At 38.0% G+C, this 17,741-nt stretch overlaps 1 protein-coding gene across 15 annotated transcripts in view; it reads right to left on the bottom strand.

The window, feature by feature from the left end:
• Positions 1–1,590: 1,590 nt before the first annotated feature.
• The window catches only part of LOC125768341 (plasma membrane calcium-transporting ATPase 1), a 53,699-nt gene continuing 37,548 nt past the window's right edge, over positions 1,591–17,741 (bottom strand). For all 15 annotated transcript variants that reach the window (XM_049435839.1, XM_049435835.1, XM_049435841.1 and 12 more), the window contains one exon: positions 1,591–8,804. In XM_049435839.1, coding sequence (XP_049291796.1) covers positions 8,767–8,804 — 38 coding nt within the window. In that variant the 3' untranslated portion in view covers positions 1,591–8,766. The remainder of the gene's footprint in view (positions 8,805–17,741) is intronic.

Raw genomic sequence — 17,741 nt, 5'->3', positions numbered from 1 at the left:
ACTTCTGGAGCAGATCAAGAGGAAGATAAACTTCCTTGTAGCCGTTGCTGAAAGTCCTTGAAAAGTAGTTGCACACGAATTAAAAAAGAAATTTAGGAAATACCAAAATAGATCATCAAAAATCACACATCAACACCAAATAAAAGATCCAACTATTTATTTTTGTGTTTTGTTTTTTTTTGTGGGATGTATTTTTTAAACCATTTTTATTCTTTTTTTTTGGTATCTTTTTCTTGGTATTCCTTTCGTGATTTTTCTCCATTCGCACGCGTTTGTTTTTGTTTCTCTTTCTCTCTTTAATGTAATATATCTATGATTTTAATTTGCAATAATTAATAACAATGTACAGTAAAATCAATACGGTTTTTTTTCTTCCACTTCTTTTTGTTGTTTTATATCATTTATCTTTTCGAGTTGTTCGAGCAGTTACGGCGCGTTCATCTTTTATTCGCACGTTCTCGTTTCTTCTTTCTTTTTTGCAAACGTTTTCTTTGCAAACTGCACGCGTGTGTGTATGTACTTTACCGTCCCTTACCGTCTGAGTACTACGTTTCTTGCTGTGAATAGTTGTTGTGTTTAAGGTAAGAGGCTTCTAAACTTCCATTTATCCTATGCAAAGCCGGTACGGTTACGGGCAACTACCGTGACCGAAGGGCAGATGTTCCCGCTGAGTAGACGACGAAACGCATCCGAATGTCCTTCGCAGTGTGCTTTTTCCCCCTGCGGGGAGGAAGGCCTGCAAAACTTCAATCCCATGCACCAACGCGTACCAGTTCGATTGGTTATTTTTTAAAGACTTTCCACTCTTTATTACGATCGGCCCCCGGTCGGTTGGGTTTCGTGGTTTCGTTTACTATTTGCTTCAGTTAATGTATTTTATTGGTTTTCTATTTGCACGCTTCTGTTTTGCACCGCATTTGTGTATTTTAAATCGCTTTCTTTCACTTTTGCTTCTTTTATGTTAGTTTTTTTAGACTAGTTACCACCTGCCGCGGTCTACTCTTCGAGTGTCACCTTTCTACTTTTGTTTAATTTTCTTATACTTTTGGTTCCTTCGTGTGAAGTATTCTTAAGTTTCTTAACTTTTATTAACGCTTCCTAAGATTTTTGTTTTAACAATCAAAGTTCTTTAATGTTACGAAAAAGGAAAGAATAAAATAAATCGTAAACAGTAAGGAACTTTTTTCTTAAAGTTTAATTAGAAATGCAGTGCCGAGAAGAGGAACGGTTTTTTTAACAGAAAAAGTATTAAGATAGCTTTATTGAAAGTAGGCAAACAAAAAAAGAAACACAAACGAAAAAGAAGAAAGTTAAGATTAAGGCAGAAGAGTACATTTTTACTTCTTTTTTGAATGCTTTTACAAGCAATTAAAGCTCTATAAAATAACAAAAGAAAAACAAACGAACAGGGCGAAATGAACCACAATTTAATTTACTTTTTTTTCATCTTCTTTTATGTTCTAATGTTATTTACTTCTTTAACTCGATAATCGCGTTCTCATCTTCTAGGAACAAAATAACGCTCTTGTTTTGTTGTTGTATTAAACCATTAAATATGGGTGGGTATCTCTTACATTCTTTCCTGTACTACTTCCGGTTTTTCGCTTACATTTCCAAAATGGGTTGTGTAATTTATTTGTATTTTTTTCTTTTTATCAATTTCATATGTTCAATGTGTGCGATGATCATTAAAAGAGAAGGGTGATTTGAAGCTACCGGAATAAATCGCAGTGCAATCGATGCCGCTAGTGCCGCTAATCAAAACTCTTGCAGTTGGTAGGCGCATTCAGGCATCAGATCTCAACGTTTCACAGAGAAAACTAAAAGACAGTCGCCTTTCTCGAATAAAGGACGCCATGTTCGATGCTCCATTGATGGCACCGATTGATTTGCTATTGGCCGTAAGTTTCTCCATCTCGGGTATAGATGCAAGAAAAGAAAAACGCTAACCCTTCTGTGCAGACAAAACGCTTGTAACAAGATTTTATTATTTTTTTGTTGTAAGTAGATATCTTTTCACTCGGACTCGGAAATACAAACACTCACACACAAGTATGTTGAAGTTGTGTTTCTTTTCTCATTTAATCTCTCAATATCTTTATTTTGTAACAATGGTTTTTTTTTGTTTGTTTTTGTGTACCTGATGACCCCGTAAACCCTAACTTAATACCGTTATCCGTTTTGTTTTAAAGATATACATACGTTTGAATGTGATTTTTCTTTGTTTGTTGTAAGTTTTTTTTTGTTTGTTTTTTTATTTTAAACTTTTTCCTTGTGTTATTCCTATGATACAAACTTAAAACGAAAAACACATGAAAATCCATCTTCTTATAGCACGCGCTGCGTGCGTTCCATTTTGTTTTACTTTTGGTTTTCCCTCTCTCTCTCTATCTCTCTCGCACGCTCTGTGTGTATGTATGTTTTAGCACTTTAATTGGCTAGCGAAAGTGTGCCTATTCTTGTAGTTGTTGATACACACCACCAATCAAGGGATTGTTTTGTTGAAGGCTTTTTTAAGTGACCAGAGCTCAGGAGACAGGACTAATGTCTCAAGAAAACAGCATGGAAGGAGAGGCTTCTGTTTTCTCTTCTCTTTTTTATTAATATTTACCCTAAACGCAACACAATAACGATAAGAAACTTGATAAGGTGGTAAAAAGGATTGTGTGGGGGTTTTTGGGGGGGGGGGGGGGGGAGTAGAGCTAAGGATGTGACGGTCGCCGACCATGGGTGGTCGGTGCCGACCGATTGACTAGGATATACACTAACGTACACGAGATTTACAGTTCGAGTGTCGAGAGGAGAGCTCGGTTATAATAGTATTCCCTTTCTCTTAAAGCTTGTTTTCTTTTACTTTTTTTTTGTTTAACTATATATCGACATTATCGTTCTCTATCAGGGCTTAGGGAAGCAGACAGCACAGACAAGGGAGGGATGAGATGGGGATATAAAATCGTTCCAATAAGTACACAAACTGAGCAGAGGAGAAGGATAGCAGTGACATTTGGTAAGTAATTTTCAGCAGTAATGGAAGTTTGACAACACAAAACAAAAGTTTAATAAAAGTGCATTATAAACTCAGCTGACAGTTTCTAATGCTTCTAAGTAAGGCACGGTGGGGGTGGATTGGGGTGGAGAACCAAAGAATCATTATCAGAAATAGAACTGTTAGTAACTGTTATTTACTAAGCAGCAAACACTAGCATGATAAGAGCTTATTAAGGAGTTTCTTCCACAATCGGATCGGAACTTTGTCTGACGTGTTTGATGATTTGAGAGGCACATTATTCAACTCAGTCGAAAGGTCCTAAATTCTGTATCCTTTTCTTTGGTGAAACATCTTTTTCTTTTCTTGGAAAGCATCAAGAAATTGAAAAACGATTCTCGCTAGGACATTCAAAGATGTTTATCAAGCTCGACACGTTCCGTCCTTCAAGAAATAAAAGCTCTTTGATGTTTAAAGGGGGGGGGAAATAAATGTCCTAAGCAAAACTTTACTGCCTTGTCCAAATTGACAATGCTTTCCACCGTGCCTGCAAACAAGGTTTAAAAAAAAAACTAAATTAAGATGGATGGAAACTAGTCCATGAAAAGCTTTTGCTGTAGAATACTAGCAAGCAAAGAAAGCAAATGGCAGATTGAACGCCATTGCGCTTTAGCTCTTTCTCTCTTTTATGGGGGAATTACTAACGAAGCAAATTGTTAATAAAAACAACAAAGCAAAAGTTTTTCGGGATATGGAAACACAACGTTATTTACTTCCCTAGAGAAAAAAACTTGTGTCCTTTGGGTTTCAACCTTTACGCAATGAAATTTCTATTTTTTCTTCCATCTTTTACCGTCTCGTCTTCCTTGCTTAGCTTCTTCCCGCGTAAGGATGTATCGGTTTCGCACTTTTAACTCGAGAATTAGTAACAACTACAGTTGTTTCTTTTGTTTGTATGTAATAAATAACTGTAACGCATGTAACGCTTTGGTGTATGCGAAAGATTGATGCGACGGCGCACCACACCCAAACATACACAAAGGAATTTTTTTTGCTACTGTTTCTATAGAAACTAACAATGCAATGCCAATACGCCCAACATACACGAATGAATGCGATTCATTCCATTTCGCGACAACTTAATAACAAAACGTAACACACGAAAATGGTAACGCAGTAACGCAGTAACGTATAACAAGTCTAAGTAAACAGTTCTTCTTCCCAGCAGTACTAAACCGGCACACCGGGAAACGGAAGCAGAAAAGGGGATAAAGAGAGGCTGGCTGCTGTCACGCACGCAACGTCAGAGTTGTTTCCGTGTGTTTCTTTTGCTGTTGTTTAATAGTATATCGTATGCTACTAATAATGTCACTATTTGCTTGTTCTTCCTTCACTTCTGCTGCTACTGCTCGTTTGCCCCATTTATGTTACGCTTTATTTCAATGACTTGTTTTGTGTTTGATTATCTCTATAATCGAGGCGACGTTGTTTTCTTTTTGTGTGTGTGCCGTCGTCCCCTACCGTATCGTTTCACAATTTTCGTTTATCTAATGTAAGTAAACTGCTGGCCCATTAATACTATGCACCATCGGCGTTTGTCCAGCGTTTGACTGATCGAATGTTATCTGTTATATCTTATATTACATCATCGAGGATTTGTTACATTTTTACCGCTTTTCTCTCCGTGCGCTTACTGTTCTTCTGAACAAAATGGTTTTGTTTTGTATCCGATACAGAAACGAGAAATCAAACCCATCCCACTTACATGGTTTATGGTGTACGTGAACAACAAAGAAGGGAGGGTGAAAGTAAAACACTTAAATAAAAGTGGGTCAACCCTAAAACACTCCCCGGAAGCTGTAACGATCGGAGATTGACGGCGCCATTGTTGACAGGGCGTTACAAAAAAGCATAGAAACCATTCGAATAATGAGTAAAAAAAAACGAAAAATATACACGACGGCGCTGCGGCGTTAAATGTTCCTCTCTCTCTCTCTCGTTCTTTCTCTTTCTTGTTTTAAGTTCCTTGACTTTGGTGTTACGCTTTGTTACTTACATCTTTATCATTATGATCGTATGTTTGTTTTGTTTAGTTTCGAGTACGTGCAATAAACGTGCTTTGTTTTGCTAGTAGATTCCCATCAGTTTCGTGCAATTTTTTTTATGTTTTAAATAGTACATTCGATCGCAAATTCATTTACTATTTTCCACAACGTGTGTGTGTGTCCCCGTTCGTGTAAGAGCAAATTCATTTTCCACCAGTTAGTGTTTGTGTTTTTGCGCTTTATCTCTTTACTTCTGTTAAACGGCTACATATTCCTACAGCGGGATCTAGTACTTGAAAGATTTCATTTGCATTAACGACGTTATTCTGCATCATCTGTCGACTACCACTGTACCGTTTTGTTCACTAGCGATTAAGAGTGGAAAATCGAACCATTGCTGTCATTAAAAATGCCTTTTTTGTTACGTTGGAATTAACTACATTCAAAGGGTGATTTTTTTTTAATTCGCACAAACGGGTTTAGTTTTTTGGTTGTTTTGTGTTTAGTTATTCACTGTACGGACATAAGGTTTCTATGGTTTAACTTTTGTGTTTGTTTCAATGTAACTTTTTACTGCTTTACTGTCTTATTTTGTTCCTGCTTTTCGCTTTTGCGAGAAGGAATATTTATGTTTAGTTTTTGTTTCATGTTTAGGGATTTTCATTTATTTGGTTTTGCATGTACGACTTAGTAACAGCGCATCTATGAGTTCCGGGTTTTGCAGGGGGGTATTAACGGCTTAAAAGTGCGTTCTGCTCGTTCTTTAGCAGCTGATCTGCTAGCTCAATCGGGTATGATTTTAACCCAAAACAAAACAAAATTCAACGTACGTACGAGCTTTGGTGGTGATGTTCCCTTCCTTCCTTCGGTTCGTTTTTTTCATATTGCACTAGGTGTGTAGGGTGTGTATGTGTGTTACTTATTCTATCGCTAAGTAAAGTGCTGTATCTCTTACTTAAGAAATAGAAAGTTGTCACTTCAAGTGTAACTGGTAGTGTTGCCACGGGCCTATTACCCGGTTTTCGAGGTTGACGTACGACGTGTAGGCGCGTCTCCTACTCGCTTACTCTATGCTACTATATACTTAGGGAGCTAAACTTACTAACGAACAAAACGGCACTGACTACTAAATCTACCCGAACGGAAAACCGAACACGGGCAACGATCGGTTCGAGGAAAACTAGAATTCACAACTTCAGCACACACACACACATTCATACTCTCCCTTTCTCTTTCTCTCTCTCACTCACACACACACATACACAGCTTTATTAACCGTTTTTTCTGTCTCTATCCGTTTACAATGCGTTCCAAACGGGGCAGACGGTGAACCAGCAACGCGGTATTCAAAAGCGAACCGTTCGAATGAAGCGGCAAACATACGCACACACAAACACACGCGGTACCTTTCCGTTGTGCATCGGGTTTTCCGGTGACCATTCAACGTTCGACTATCACAGATCTTCTCGCATTCACCAACCATTCTTTAACCAGCGTGCTGCTATCCAGCCATATCTCTTCATCAGCATACATACGACGTTCCATCATGGTACGGAGGATTTTTGTTTTTTTGCGATTTTTCTTTTTTACGGGTAAGAGGTCCTGATTTCCAATATTTGAAATTTCTCTGATTCCACCGGACTCTCTCTCACTTTACTGCCAACTTCCCAATTCATACGTTCAAGCTGATCCTACCGTTGCTCTTGGTTGTACCGACTGACTATATGTGTCCTTTCGCCGACACTAAGTGGTAGAAGTGTGTGGCTTGTGGTCGTTTCAATCAATGCTACAGTTCGCTTACATATCTCACAGCAGCTGACCATTCCCGTCTGCACCGTAACGCATGTAACGCATCGAGTGAAACTATTCCAGCGAACCGGAAAACAGCATAACTTCTCGAAAAACCCGTATATTACGAATGTTTGCACACCGAACAGATGGCCGTGTCCTAATTTGCTGCTAAAGCGCACACACACACACACACGCGCATCTAATTTCCGCCATTCATTTCCTTTCGTTTCGAATTCACATTCAATTCGTACGGTTTTACTCACTTAAAATCAAAAAAACAAACATAAAACCGATTCAACTTTGATTGCTTCTTTTGTTTCCCATTGGTTTTTTTCTTCCATTCCCATGTCCACTAACGCAACGCTACACACTCTACTAGCTAGAGCCTGCCTTTGCTTTTTGGGGTTTTATAGTAGTGCTGCTAAGTGTACTAATCCTAGATTACGGTATGAGTTGCAATTCTGCTTAACTAACAATCGAGTTTTTGATTCTTCTGTGTACGGTTTTGTATGTGTGTGTGTGTGAAAGAATCCGCTTTGTGTGTATGTGTTGCATGCACACATTAACATTACGTTACGCGTTATGCGATAGTCCCTAGGTAGTTTTTATTTCTTTTGTGTGTGTGTGTGTTGTGTGTAACGTCCCCGTACCGTGACGCATTAAGTAATACGTATTAAGTACTTTTTATATTAAATTTTTACTTGTAGCCTACGCGTCTTCAAAAAAAACACCAAACGGTACAATAATACTCTCTAGAAACGACTATTTGTTTCAGCATATTTATCATGCTGATTGTTTTCGTGTGGGTAAGTTAAATTAAATTATCTTGCTCGTTTACTTGTTTTGTTTTCTTTTTTCTCCTTTGTTTTTCTTTGGTACTGATAACTATTAGTCGCTTTTGCCAAAAACCCGATACGCATGCATTTATCAACGAAAACATGACCTATTTTTTCATGCTATTCCTCTCTCTCTTGCTATTGCTCATTATTTTCGCTATCAAAAGACCTCTAAGTATCCGGAGTGTGCCAATCTGTTTTTGGTTTTCTTCACGACCCAATTTTGTATGCCATGTGTTGTAGTGGTTCTTTCTGCTCGTTACACCATTTTCCCACGCTGTTGCAGCAGTTGTTTCAGTTTCGCGAAGATTCTTTTCCAACTGATGGCTCTGTTAACTGGACGCTGGAGATCGGCTTACCGTTTTTGGTATGGGTTTTCTTTTTATTTTTTCCTCTTCTGCTGTCGGATGAATCCACGAATCACGCAAAAAGCTCGGTTAAACAAGGGATGCGCCATCAACTCATAATCACCACACGATTAACGGCTTCGGTAACGCACACTAAAAACGCTTAACGGTTCATGTAACGCTTGGCGTAGCGTCGCTGGTAGGTAGACTTACGTACAAGTGAACGGAGGATGCGCCATTTTTGTGTTCACCGATACACACGCTCGACACGGATCGTCTTGATGATCGTACTATGAAAACTATTATACGGTTCTGCCTGCTGATGCTGCTGCTGCTGCTGTCGCCTTTACTGTTTAGTATTGGTTTGGTTCTTTAGATACACTACGCAGCTCGTATAGCACCTAGCAGTTCTGTCACCAAACGCGTTTTGCACGGCAATTTCTAAACAGCTTTGAAGCTTTAGAGAGCGCTTTTGCTTTTGCTCTAGGTACGGTTGCTCACCATTGTTCCCCCTTTAGCCCAAGAGTATCCACAGAGTATCGGCGCCGATCGCATCACCACCATTTTCCGGGTCCACAGCTTTCCCTAGCTTTCCCTCTGTTTTCTTCCCACTCTCTCCCACTCTCTTTCTCTCTCTATCTCTCTATCCCTTCGAAACGTGTCTAACCGCTTGCCACTGTGTGTGTTTTGGTTTTCTGTTCTCTGACATATCTCGACATTTCTCATCTCATACATTCAAGAGCAAAGGAAGGATTGTGATTTTAGACTGTTGTCGATTTTGTCCATACCGCAAATTTCTCTGTAAGAAATTAAAAGAAAGGAAAGTTGAGAGAGAAAATTTCAGTATAATTCAGGCTGTTCGTTTTTTTAATTTTTTTTTACAGGTTAATTGGAAAGTGGAAAAGGGGTTGGGGGTGGAGTTAAAGGGTTACAAAGTTGGGGGGTATTTGGGGTTCGGTAGATATGAGGAAAACGATTAGGAAACATGTTTAGTTTGGTCGGTTGTATATGCAAGAAGAGATAGGGTTGGACAGTTTTGTGATAGCGATGCAGAAGGTTAGTGATAGTATGTGTATTTATATAGAAAAAAGTTTAGAACATTGAAAGGAGATATCGGTGGGTATTACGATCGTCAAGATAATCATGCAACCGCGAATCTCCTTCCGAGCGTGCGCAGAAAATAGAACCAGCGAAGAATATAGAGAAGAAGAGGAGAAGAGTTATGAAGAGATTAAGAAAAAAATAGAAGGAAACAGATCGATCAAAAGAAAGGCCGCGAACTGATAAAATATCAGAAACGGAAAAGTGTGAAATAGTAAGAAAAAAAAACGGAAAAGTAAGCTAAAGAAACAAAACAAAGGAGAAAGAAAACAGGAGAGTGAGTTAAAAAAAGTGGAAGTGAAAAATGCATAGGATAGGTAGGTGGTGTAAGCAAATGGAGAGTAAGAAGAGCATAAAATAAAGTGCGTTTTATTTTTTTGCAATCTCGTTTGGAACGTGGGGAAGAAAATGGTGTGAGAATTAAACTCCTCTTTAATCGAATGAAATGTTAAGGGGAAAAAACAAACTATTTCCCAAATATGTTACAGTGCAGACACGTTACGCTGTTGTACGGTAAATAGATATGCTGTTTGTGTGCTATACAGGGGATGAACGGTGTTTTCCAGTTTTGAATGTCAAAAGACACAATATTTAAAATTAATTTTCTGTGCCAGAATTATGATTTTAAATTTGCATTGATATACTTTTGATAAGTTAAATTTGTTTATTTATAGGGCACAATGATTGAAGGGCTCCGTCAGGAATCTACACAAGGGAGGCACACACACACTCACACACATACAAAGGCTAATAGGGACGAGGGAGCTAGAGAGCTTCAAAGTACTACTACACCGAACAAGTCAATTCCAACATGTGTGTAAAGTGATCAAATAAATAGGGAATCTTTGTTTATCATAATATTCAATGGATTTGAAACTCGTACGAAAAAGTCTACCGATGGGATCAACACACACACACATCGGAATGAATATTTTTCCTATTTAGCTTTCCGTTACTTTAGTTCCATACAGTAACATTTCGTTCCACAAGGAGATTACATCAAGCCGAGCATGGGGAAGCGTGACACAACTGGTCACAGTAAACATATGAAGAGAATAGCCAAGCGATTGTTAAGTACAGAAGAGTAAAAAGAAGAGGTATTTTTAAGGGGTTTTGGGATAGCATTGTACAGGAATTGATGGAAGGATTGTAAACGGGATAGAAAAAAAGACAGCGAAATAACAGGTTTAACTAAATAAAGTAGAAACAGATTTTTCTTTTTTTTTCTAGCGTTACGATTTGTTGTATAAAATGGGGGTATTTTTGTTGTATTTGTTTGTTTACATATTTTTTTTGTTGATAATTGTTTTTTCCTTGGTATATTTATTCCATTCAATGGGTTTCCTATATCAAAACGATACACCACGGTATAACGAATGGTACACTGTGGTATATATAAAGGAAACCTTTTGTAAAGCAATAAACGATACCGAAAAAAATAATGCCACAATTGTTTGCCGGTTTTTTGCAACGCTATGCTATAGATCAAATTCATCTTTCTCTAAACAAAACAACCAATTTCTGTGGGTAGCTTTGCAAGTGATATAGAGGGTGGAAACAGAAAATCAAACCCAAAGATCGGTCAGAGTAAACAGAGTATAACAGTATATCAGTAAACGTATGCGGAAGTGTTTTGTTTAAAACTTTTTTGGCTAACAAAACAAATCAGTGTTTTAATGTGTCAAGAACGAAGATAACAAGACCGAACAGAAAAAAAACTTGAGTGTTCCGGGTCAGACAAGAAAAACGAGCACAAAAGTAACGATCAGATAATTGAGAAGAGAAAAAAACACAAACAAAATGTTTGGAAAAGGTAGAAGGATATAGTTTGAAACAAAAACATATTCCAGTACAGTTATCAAGGTAGAAGGGTACAGAAAGAGAAAAGAATATACAAAATACTGTACGTCAATAAATTAAGCAATGAAAAAACAAAACGTTATAATCGATCAAACACCTTAAGGAAAGATATAAAAGATGAGAAAAGTTTAGAAAAGAAAAACGAACAAAAGAGTAGAAAAAACTCAACCACATCGGAAAGAACGTTACATGTAAAGATAGTGACACATAGTGAGAGAAGGCCAGAAGTTGAGTAACATACATCGAACTTGGTTGGTTGGTGGGAACACGTATTGTAAGGGAATGTTAAATTTGTATCATTCTGTGTCTCTTTTCGCTGTGTTTGTGGCTATGTGTGTGTGTGTAGGTATGTTTTGTGTCTGTTGTACTAACAGCAGAAGAAAAAATACAGGGTGTGAAAAGAACCAGTGAAAGAGAGAGAGCGAGAAACAGAGAGAAAGAGAAAGATTATGTTGTAAAGAAAAATCAAACAACATAAAAATCGTAACTTAAATCTTTCCCTTTTCTTTGGATCAACGTAGAATATGTATAAAAGTTGCAAAACTTTTACAAAACAGACAAAATCCATTTGCTCTGCATTGCACTCCAATAAGGAAGTAGAACAATTATTAGCCATGAATTTGATTTCTTTTCGCAGCAAATAATACATTACTTTCAAGCAAGGCATATACATTTTTAAAAACAAATAAAATAAAGAGAAAACAAAACAAATTAACTTCTGTAGAATGTAGCTAATCGAAGTTGGGTTTTACAAAATGAACAGTGCGAAAACATACTCATACATTAGATACGGAAACGAAGTTGGAAATACTATCAACAAATTTTGTTCGGCAGCAGTTTAGCGCATTTAACAACAAACGGTAAATGGGAACAAAATCGAACAACAGTGTCTAAAATATATGGACAAGCAAATATATTAATGGACAATGTTATATATGTTTCACGTTAACTAACGAGTGTTAAACTATAGATGCTGTGATGAATGTAGTGTTGAGCGCTAAGTTAGTTTTATGTGTTTTCGTACACCTTAACAGAAACAGAACGGTTCTACATCTAAACTAAACTAGGGTATTACATTCGTAGAGAAGATGCACTTCTCTATTGCGCTTTTAAGTTAGTTTGTATTGGCGTTAGGTTGCATTAGCGATGAGGAGCAATCAATAACAATTCGGGTTTCCATTTACAAAACGTTAACAGCTACTAACGCTAAATGTAAGGTAAAGATAATTGCTATTAATTTTCACTATCATCGAACGGACAGCCTATTTGCGGTTTTTGCGCAAGCATCGGTGCTAGAAACGCAAAAGTAAGGAAAAAGCAAAACAGGCCCGCATCGAAGCATTTCACACTGCTGAAGAGATCCCGACGGCGCTGCTCTACGGGGCTTGTTCGCCTGTGATGAACGATGTAGGACAGAAAAGGTAGCCGCTTTTGAAACTGCCGCTCTTCATATCCTTCATTTCCTGCACCGTTCCTTGGCAGCCGCAGAGTTGGCAATTTACTGGCAAAAGCATTCGAGCTGGCGTTGTCGATGTGGAATCCGTTTTGCACGTCGAACAGGGCGGAAGCACCGAACCGCACCATCATCATCATCATCAGCAATCGTCGGCGTCGTGAGCAAACAGGTGAGAGAAAGCAGGCAAAGGCTCTACGCATCTGTCTACCGATGAAAGGAATAACATACATACACACAGGCACGGTATGCGCTATGAAAAGGGCACGGCGAGCAAAAATGGAGTGAAGAAGGCTGGCGTGAGTCAAGGGTGGACACAACACATAACATAACACACCGGAATCCATGGACGGCAGGTTGCGGCCTGCCAATCCGAATTCATCCGAACAATCCACCGACCGGTGGACACGTACGTATATATCGACACACCATGGAATTAGATTTTTTTTTCAATTACGGTTTTTTTCACAACAATAAACTCACACTACTAGATGTTGGGATGGTGCTATGGTCTACGGTGATTTTTCAAATGGATGTGTGTAGATGTGTATTTGTATGATCAACTTACACATATACATTGTGGAGAACATCAATTATGAACGGTGATTGTGGCATGTCAAACGAAAGGATTGGAATCATTCTACGGATACTAACATTGCGGAAGAGAAAAACAAAGAATTCTAAACTTAATTCGTAGCACGCCCTTATGTCGTCTTGTATTCTATTAAACATTTCAACAAACTGTCACAAAACCTCCAACTGCAAGCGGCAGTGGCTCAACTTAAAGAACCTCAATATCCCTTAGCACTAGAGGCGCTAAACTAGTCAGTTTGACTGGTACAGTACACTTAATCTTTTGAGATGCGACTCATGATTTGAATTAATCCTTACTGAAAAATCATATGAATTATTCCTTTTAAAAGCTTCATTAAGCACAACACTACACAATACTCCAGAATGTATCATGTATAAGGAGAAAATTCAAGTATTGTTGGTGGTGGGATCATCATAGAAATTATATACTAAGAGCAAATCATAGCAACCGGAGCATATTTTGTTGCTAGATAGTCTTTGCTTAAAATATCCATCTGCGGAATAGGTTAAGCTAATGTTATTAAAGTTTCTCAGCCACGAACACGATCCAAAAAGTCATCGTGGAAATTGAATTAATCTATCATTCATCATCAGGATGGGCAGTATCTTCTCAGCTACTAAAAATATAGAATCGCAAAAACACAAAACCTTATAACACACATAACTCTCTATAGTTTTACATTCTACATGTTACAATGCTACGAATTAAGTTAGTGATCTGATTTTCTACAACAAAAACACGAATCGTTCTACGGTACCAGTACAGCGAACGGAAATCAAACTTAACTCATGTTTGTATAATACATTTTTGTCCACACGCGAATGTATGTTGGGCACACGAAACGTAAACGTACCGAAGAAGAATGAATATGAATATTAAGCAACATTAGACGCGTTCAATAATGTTGATCGCAATCGGGGGAAAAAAACAGTGCCAATCCGACAATCACCACATCCATGTACCACCTAATTGTTTATGTGTGTGTGTATGTGTAAGTGTGTTTCTAAAATCCCTTAATGCATCGCCAACGATTTAAATGATTGCTATTTAACATCCGCATTCCGTATGGTTGTGTTTTGTTTCGTTAATGTTTTTTTTTTGGTTTCGTTTGTTTTGTTATGCAGTATTTTAAATTGCCTTCCGGTTATTCATCACGTTCACGGCATTCGGTAGTGCACATGCAGACAAAACACATACAAGAAAAACAGAAACATACAAACGAGCGTACGAACACTGTACAGCAGCAGTTCATCCCTATCAGCCACTATCAGATTGGTACTATCCGACTTTCGATTGATTATTTTTGGTTTGTTTTTTCTTGAGGGAGGGTCGCCTAATTTTTTGTGGCCACTTTTGAGGCCACACACTTCATTTACTTTTACTCAATTTGTTTTTTTTTCCTGTCACCATCATCACCGACCAGCGCACACCCATCTCTGTGAACAGTGTTGCAGTGTGTGTTTTGCGTGTGTGAGTGTTCCATACACAGGATTATCCCTAACGTTTTTCTTTTACTATTTCCTGATTTTCACATGATTTCTTTCTGCTATCCTCCATTCACGGTCACTTTTTCTTCCTGGGTTTTTCCTTCCTTTTCCTGGTTTCTTTCTTCATCGAGTGTTACACCTTCTTACATTCAGCTTCAGACCAGCAAAGGATGGAAGCAGCCGCGGCAGCTTGGCTAATGGTTAGTAATGTGTGTTGGTAAGTGTGTTTCCTTATCTAAAATAATGAAACAAAAGACTTAGCAAAATATTACACAAATAAAAACGGTACACAAAAAGTAAAAGAAAATGATACATTATTTGCACTACTTGTACTTGCACTAGCTGAAAAAAAAGAGTAAAAGAAAGTTGTATTAAAGTTGTAACATACATGGAAAAACAAAACAGGAGAACAGAAAAAAAACAAAACCAAATAACAGTTAGAGGTAGAACAGATACATTTAGACACCGAACAACACAGACAGAAACCGAGTTTTTCCGCGAGCAATAAATTTTGCACACCTTTTTTTGTTTTATTCAAAACTATTTCGTAGCAGTATCATTCCACTGGAGAGGAAAAAAAGGACGAAATAAAGAGTAAGAGACAAACAATAGACTTGCGAACCTGAAGAATTTAACCAATAATAGTTGAGGCATCAGTGAACGAAATGATAGTTGGGAATCGAGCATACAACAACACAAACAGGGGGGGGGGGAACAGAAAGGAACAGAAAAATCATCCACAGGCGAGCCACACATGTTAAACATACAAATATAAGTTGATTGGATTTCTTTTCAAATTAAATTATTTTGCCTTTTGTTTGCTTTTATCTTGTGATCCTTGATTAATCCAAGCTGCATTTGTACGGGAGAAGAGGAGCTACGCATCAGTGCTGCTAGTTCGGTTAGAAAACATTTCCACAGTGTACGTGGCCGTACACCTGGCAGCAGTTGGAGATGTTGTTGGAAGAAAATCGAAAGGAAAACAAAACATACACCATAAATCCTACAAAAGGAGTTCCGTGCGAGACTACCGTACAGTGTGTGTGCAAAACTGTGTGTTTAAGTCACTTTGTTTCATTTTTATTTGCTGTTTTAAAACACACTAAAACGTTTTTTGTTGTTTTTTTTTCTTTACAAAATATACTAAAAACGAAACTAAGAGAAACAAATACAAACGATTTCATTTTTTTTTTTTGCGCGCGCATGTTAGTAAAATAGTATCCGAGCGGTGTGGATGCGCATTAAGAGGCAAAACGAATGATGGAAATGGATTTTCCAATTTTTTTCCCCTACTTCTAGCTGATGTTGATCTTGGCCCCCATAGTATTAGGAGGAGGCAGGGGCCCTACCTAACAAGTAGTACATTTATTTGAATTCAGTAACATTTTCACAAGCGCGCGCGTGTGTATACATGCAAGAGTGTAAATAATATTAGCATACATTAAAAAAGAATATCGAGGGAGGGTGGGGTTGAGGGCGGTTGGTATGCGAGCGCTAAGGGAGGCTCAGTTTCGGGCGGCATAATTATATATTAGTGTGTACACGGGTAAATAAATAATAATTACAAACGCATTACATTGTTTTTTTTTTGTTTCCTCACCGGAAGGCGAACGATTCTCGTAAACACAAATGAAACATAGAAATAACGCGCAAACTTATGTACCGTACGTCAATTCTGCCTGCACAACAAACACACATTTGCTTTCGATTTTTCCATCCTATTCAACTCATCCTGGTTGTGTTATATATATATATAACGCATACGCGTTCGCATTTTGTTTTCGCGCTTTTTCACACGTTTCCCTCTTGGTCTGTCAAACACTAAACACTAAACATAAACGTGCACCGGGAAGCGGGACAGATTAATCATTAATCGTTAATTAAGGATTACAGCTTAAACTAAGTAACAGCAACAGTAAAAAACATCAACGAGGAGGGAGAGCGCAATCTTCGAAGGAGGAAATTCTATTGTTTTTTTTGAAATGTAACTAGTACTAGCGGAGGAAAAAAAATCCTTTCACCACCGACTTCTGTTACGAACCTTCAGCTTTAATGCAAACGTATTCCTCATTTTATGGGATAGCACAAACTGAGCGTGTTGTTGATTGGTCCACCACCCAACCCGGGTGTGTCCCAACAACAGGTTCGGAATTAGGAAAATGCTACAATAATACTTCCTTTCCATAGTATCCACCATGTGACTAACGCATTTCTTACTATTAACATCGTCATTCTCGTGTACAAGCGAGCATTGTTTGCTTTTCTTCATTTAAGTTGGCACAACCGTAACGCGCTTACGTGTCCACCATTAACCTACGACAATAACATTCCCAGCTTGAAAAGTGGTAAGTGAAATATGTTGGCAACAACAACATAGTGCCGCGCAAAAAGACACAACTAACTATTCCGACGGTTCGGCTCAATGAAATCTATCACAAAACAATAAAAAAAAAACATCCATAAACACCGGGAGGGATTCAATCGCTATATCTAAGAGATGCATATTTAAATGATTTACCGAATTAAATTGAATCATTTCCATCACGTGGCGGCAGAGGGAGGAGCAACGAAGGGACACGTGCGGTCAAAGCTCTGGACAGTCAGCAACGGAAAATTGCACCTCACCTTTACCGGTCGTGCGATTATTTGAAGGAAAACAACAATCATAAATGGCTAACATTCTATTAACAAAACGTACAACAGAAAGACACACGCACACACGCATTATGCAAAACTATTTACCGAATTTACAACAACAAAAAAGTCAATGAAAATTGGTACACTAACTAGCAAATGGTGCCACAAAACAAAATCATACTAAACAGCGAAGAAAAAAGAACTTAAGAACGATAATGCTTCAAAAGGAACAAACTTTAATGAAACAAACCAACAAAAAAAACTCGCACTCTCTCTCTCACTCTTTCTTTATAAATATGTAAATAGTATACGTGAAAGTAAAAGAAATCAAAAATGATGCTACGATATTTAATAGCTGAAATAGTGTCTCTCGCAGCTATGCCGAAAAGGTTTAACAAATGTTCTTCTGTAACTACCTATCGAGATGGTAAAATTTTCTAAAAGATACATTTTTGCTGCAAGTAGTGTGGAGCGCAACGATCGACACAGCAAAAGTTGCTTTATTTTCAACCAAAAATAACATCACTTTTCCCTGCAACATCATGTAAACCAATTTTCGGGGGGAACGCGGGGGCTCAACTATCCTGTCACCCAGGAAAGGGA

This window comes from Anopheles funestus, chromosome 3RL, assembly GCF_943734845.2.
Source record: "Anopheles funestus chromosome 3RL, idAnoFuneDA-416_04, whole genome shotgun sequence".
In the NCBI taxonomy this organism is placed as follows: Eukaryota; Metazoa; Arthropoda; class Insecta; order Diptera; family Culicidae; genus Anopheles; species Anopheles funestus.
Note: the sequence above shows the minus strand (reverse complement) of the source record. Positions and strands in the feature narration are given on the sequence as shown.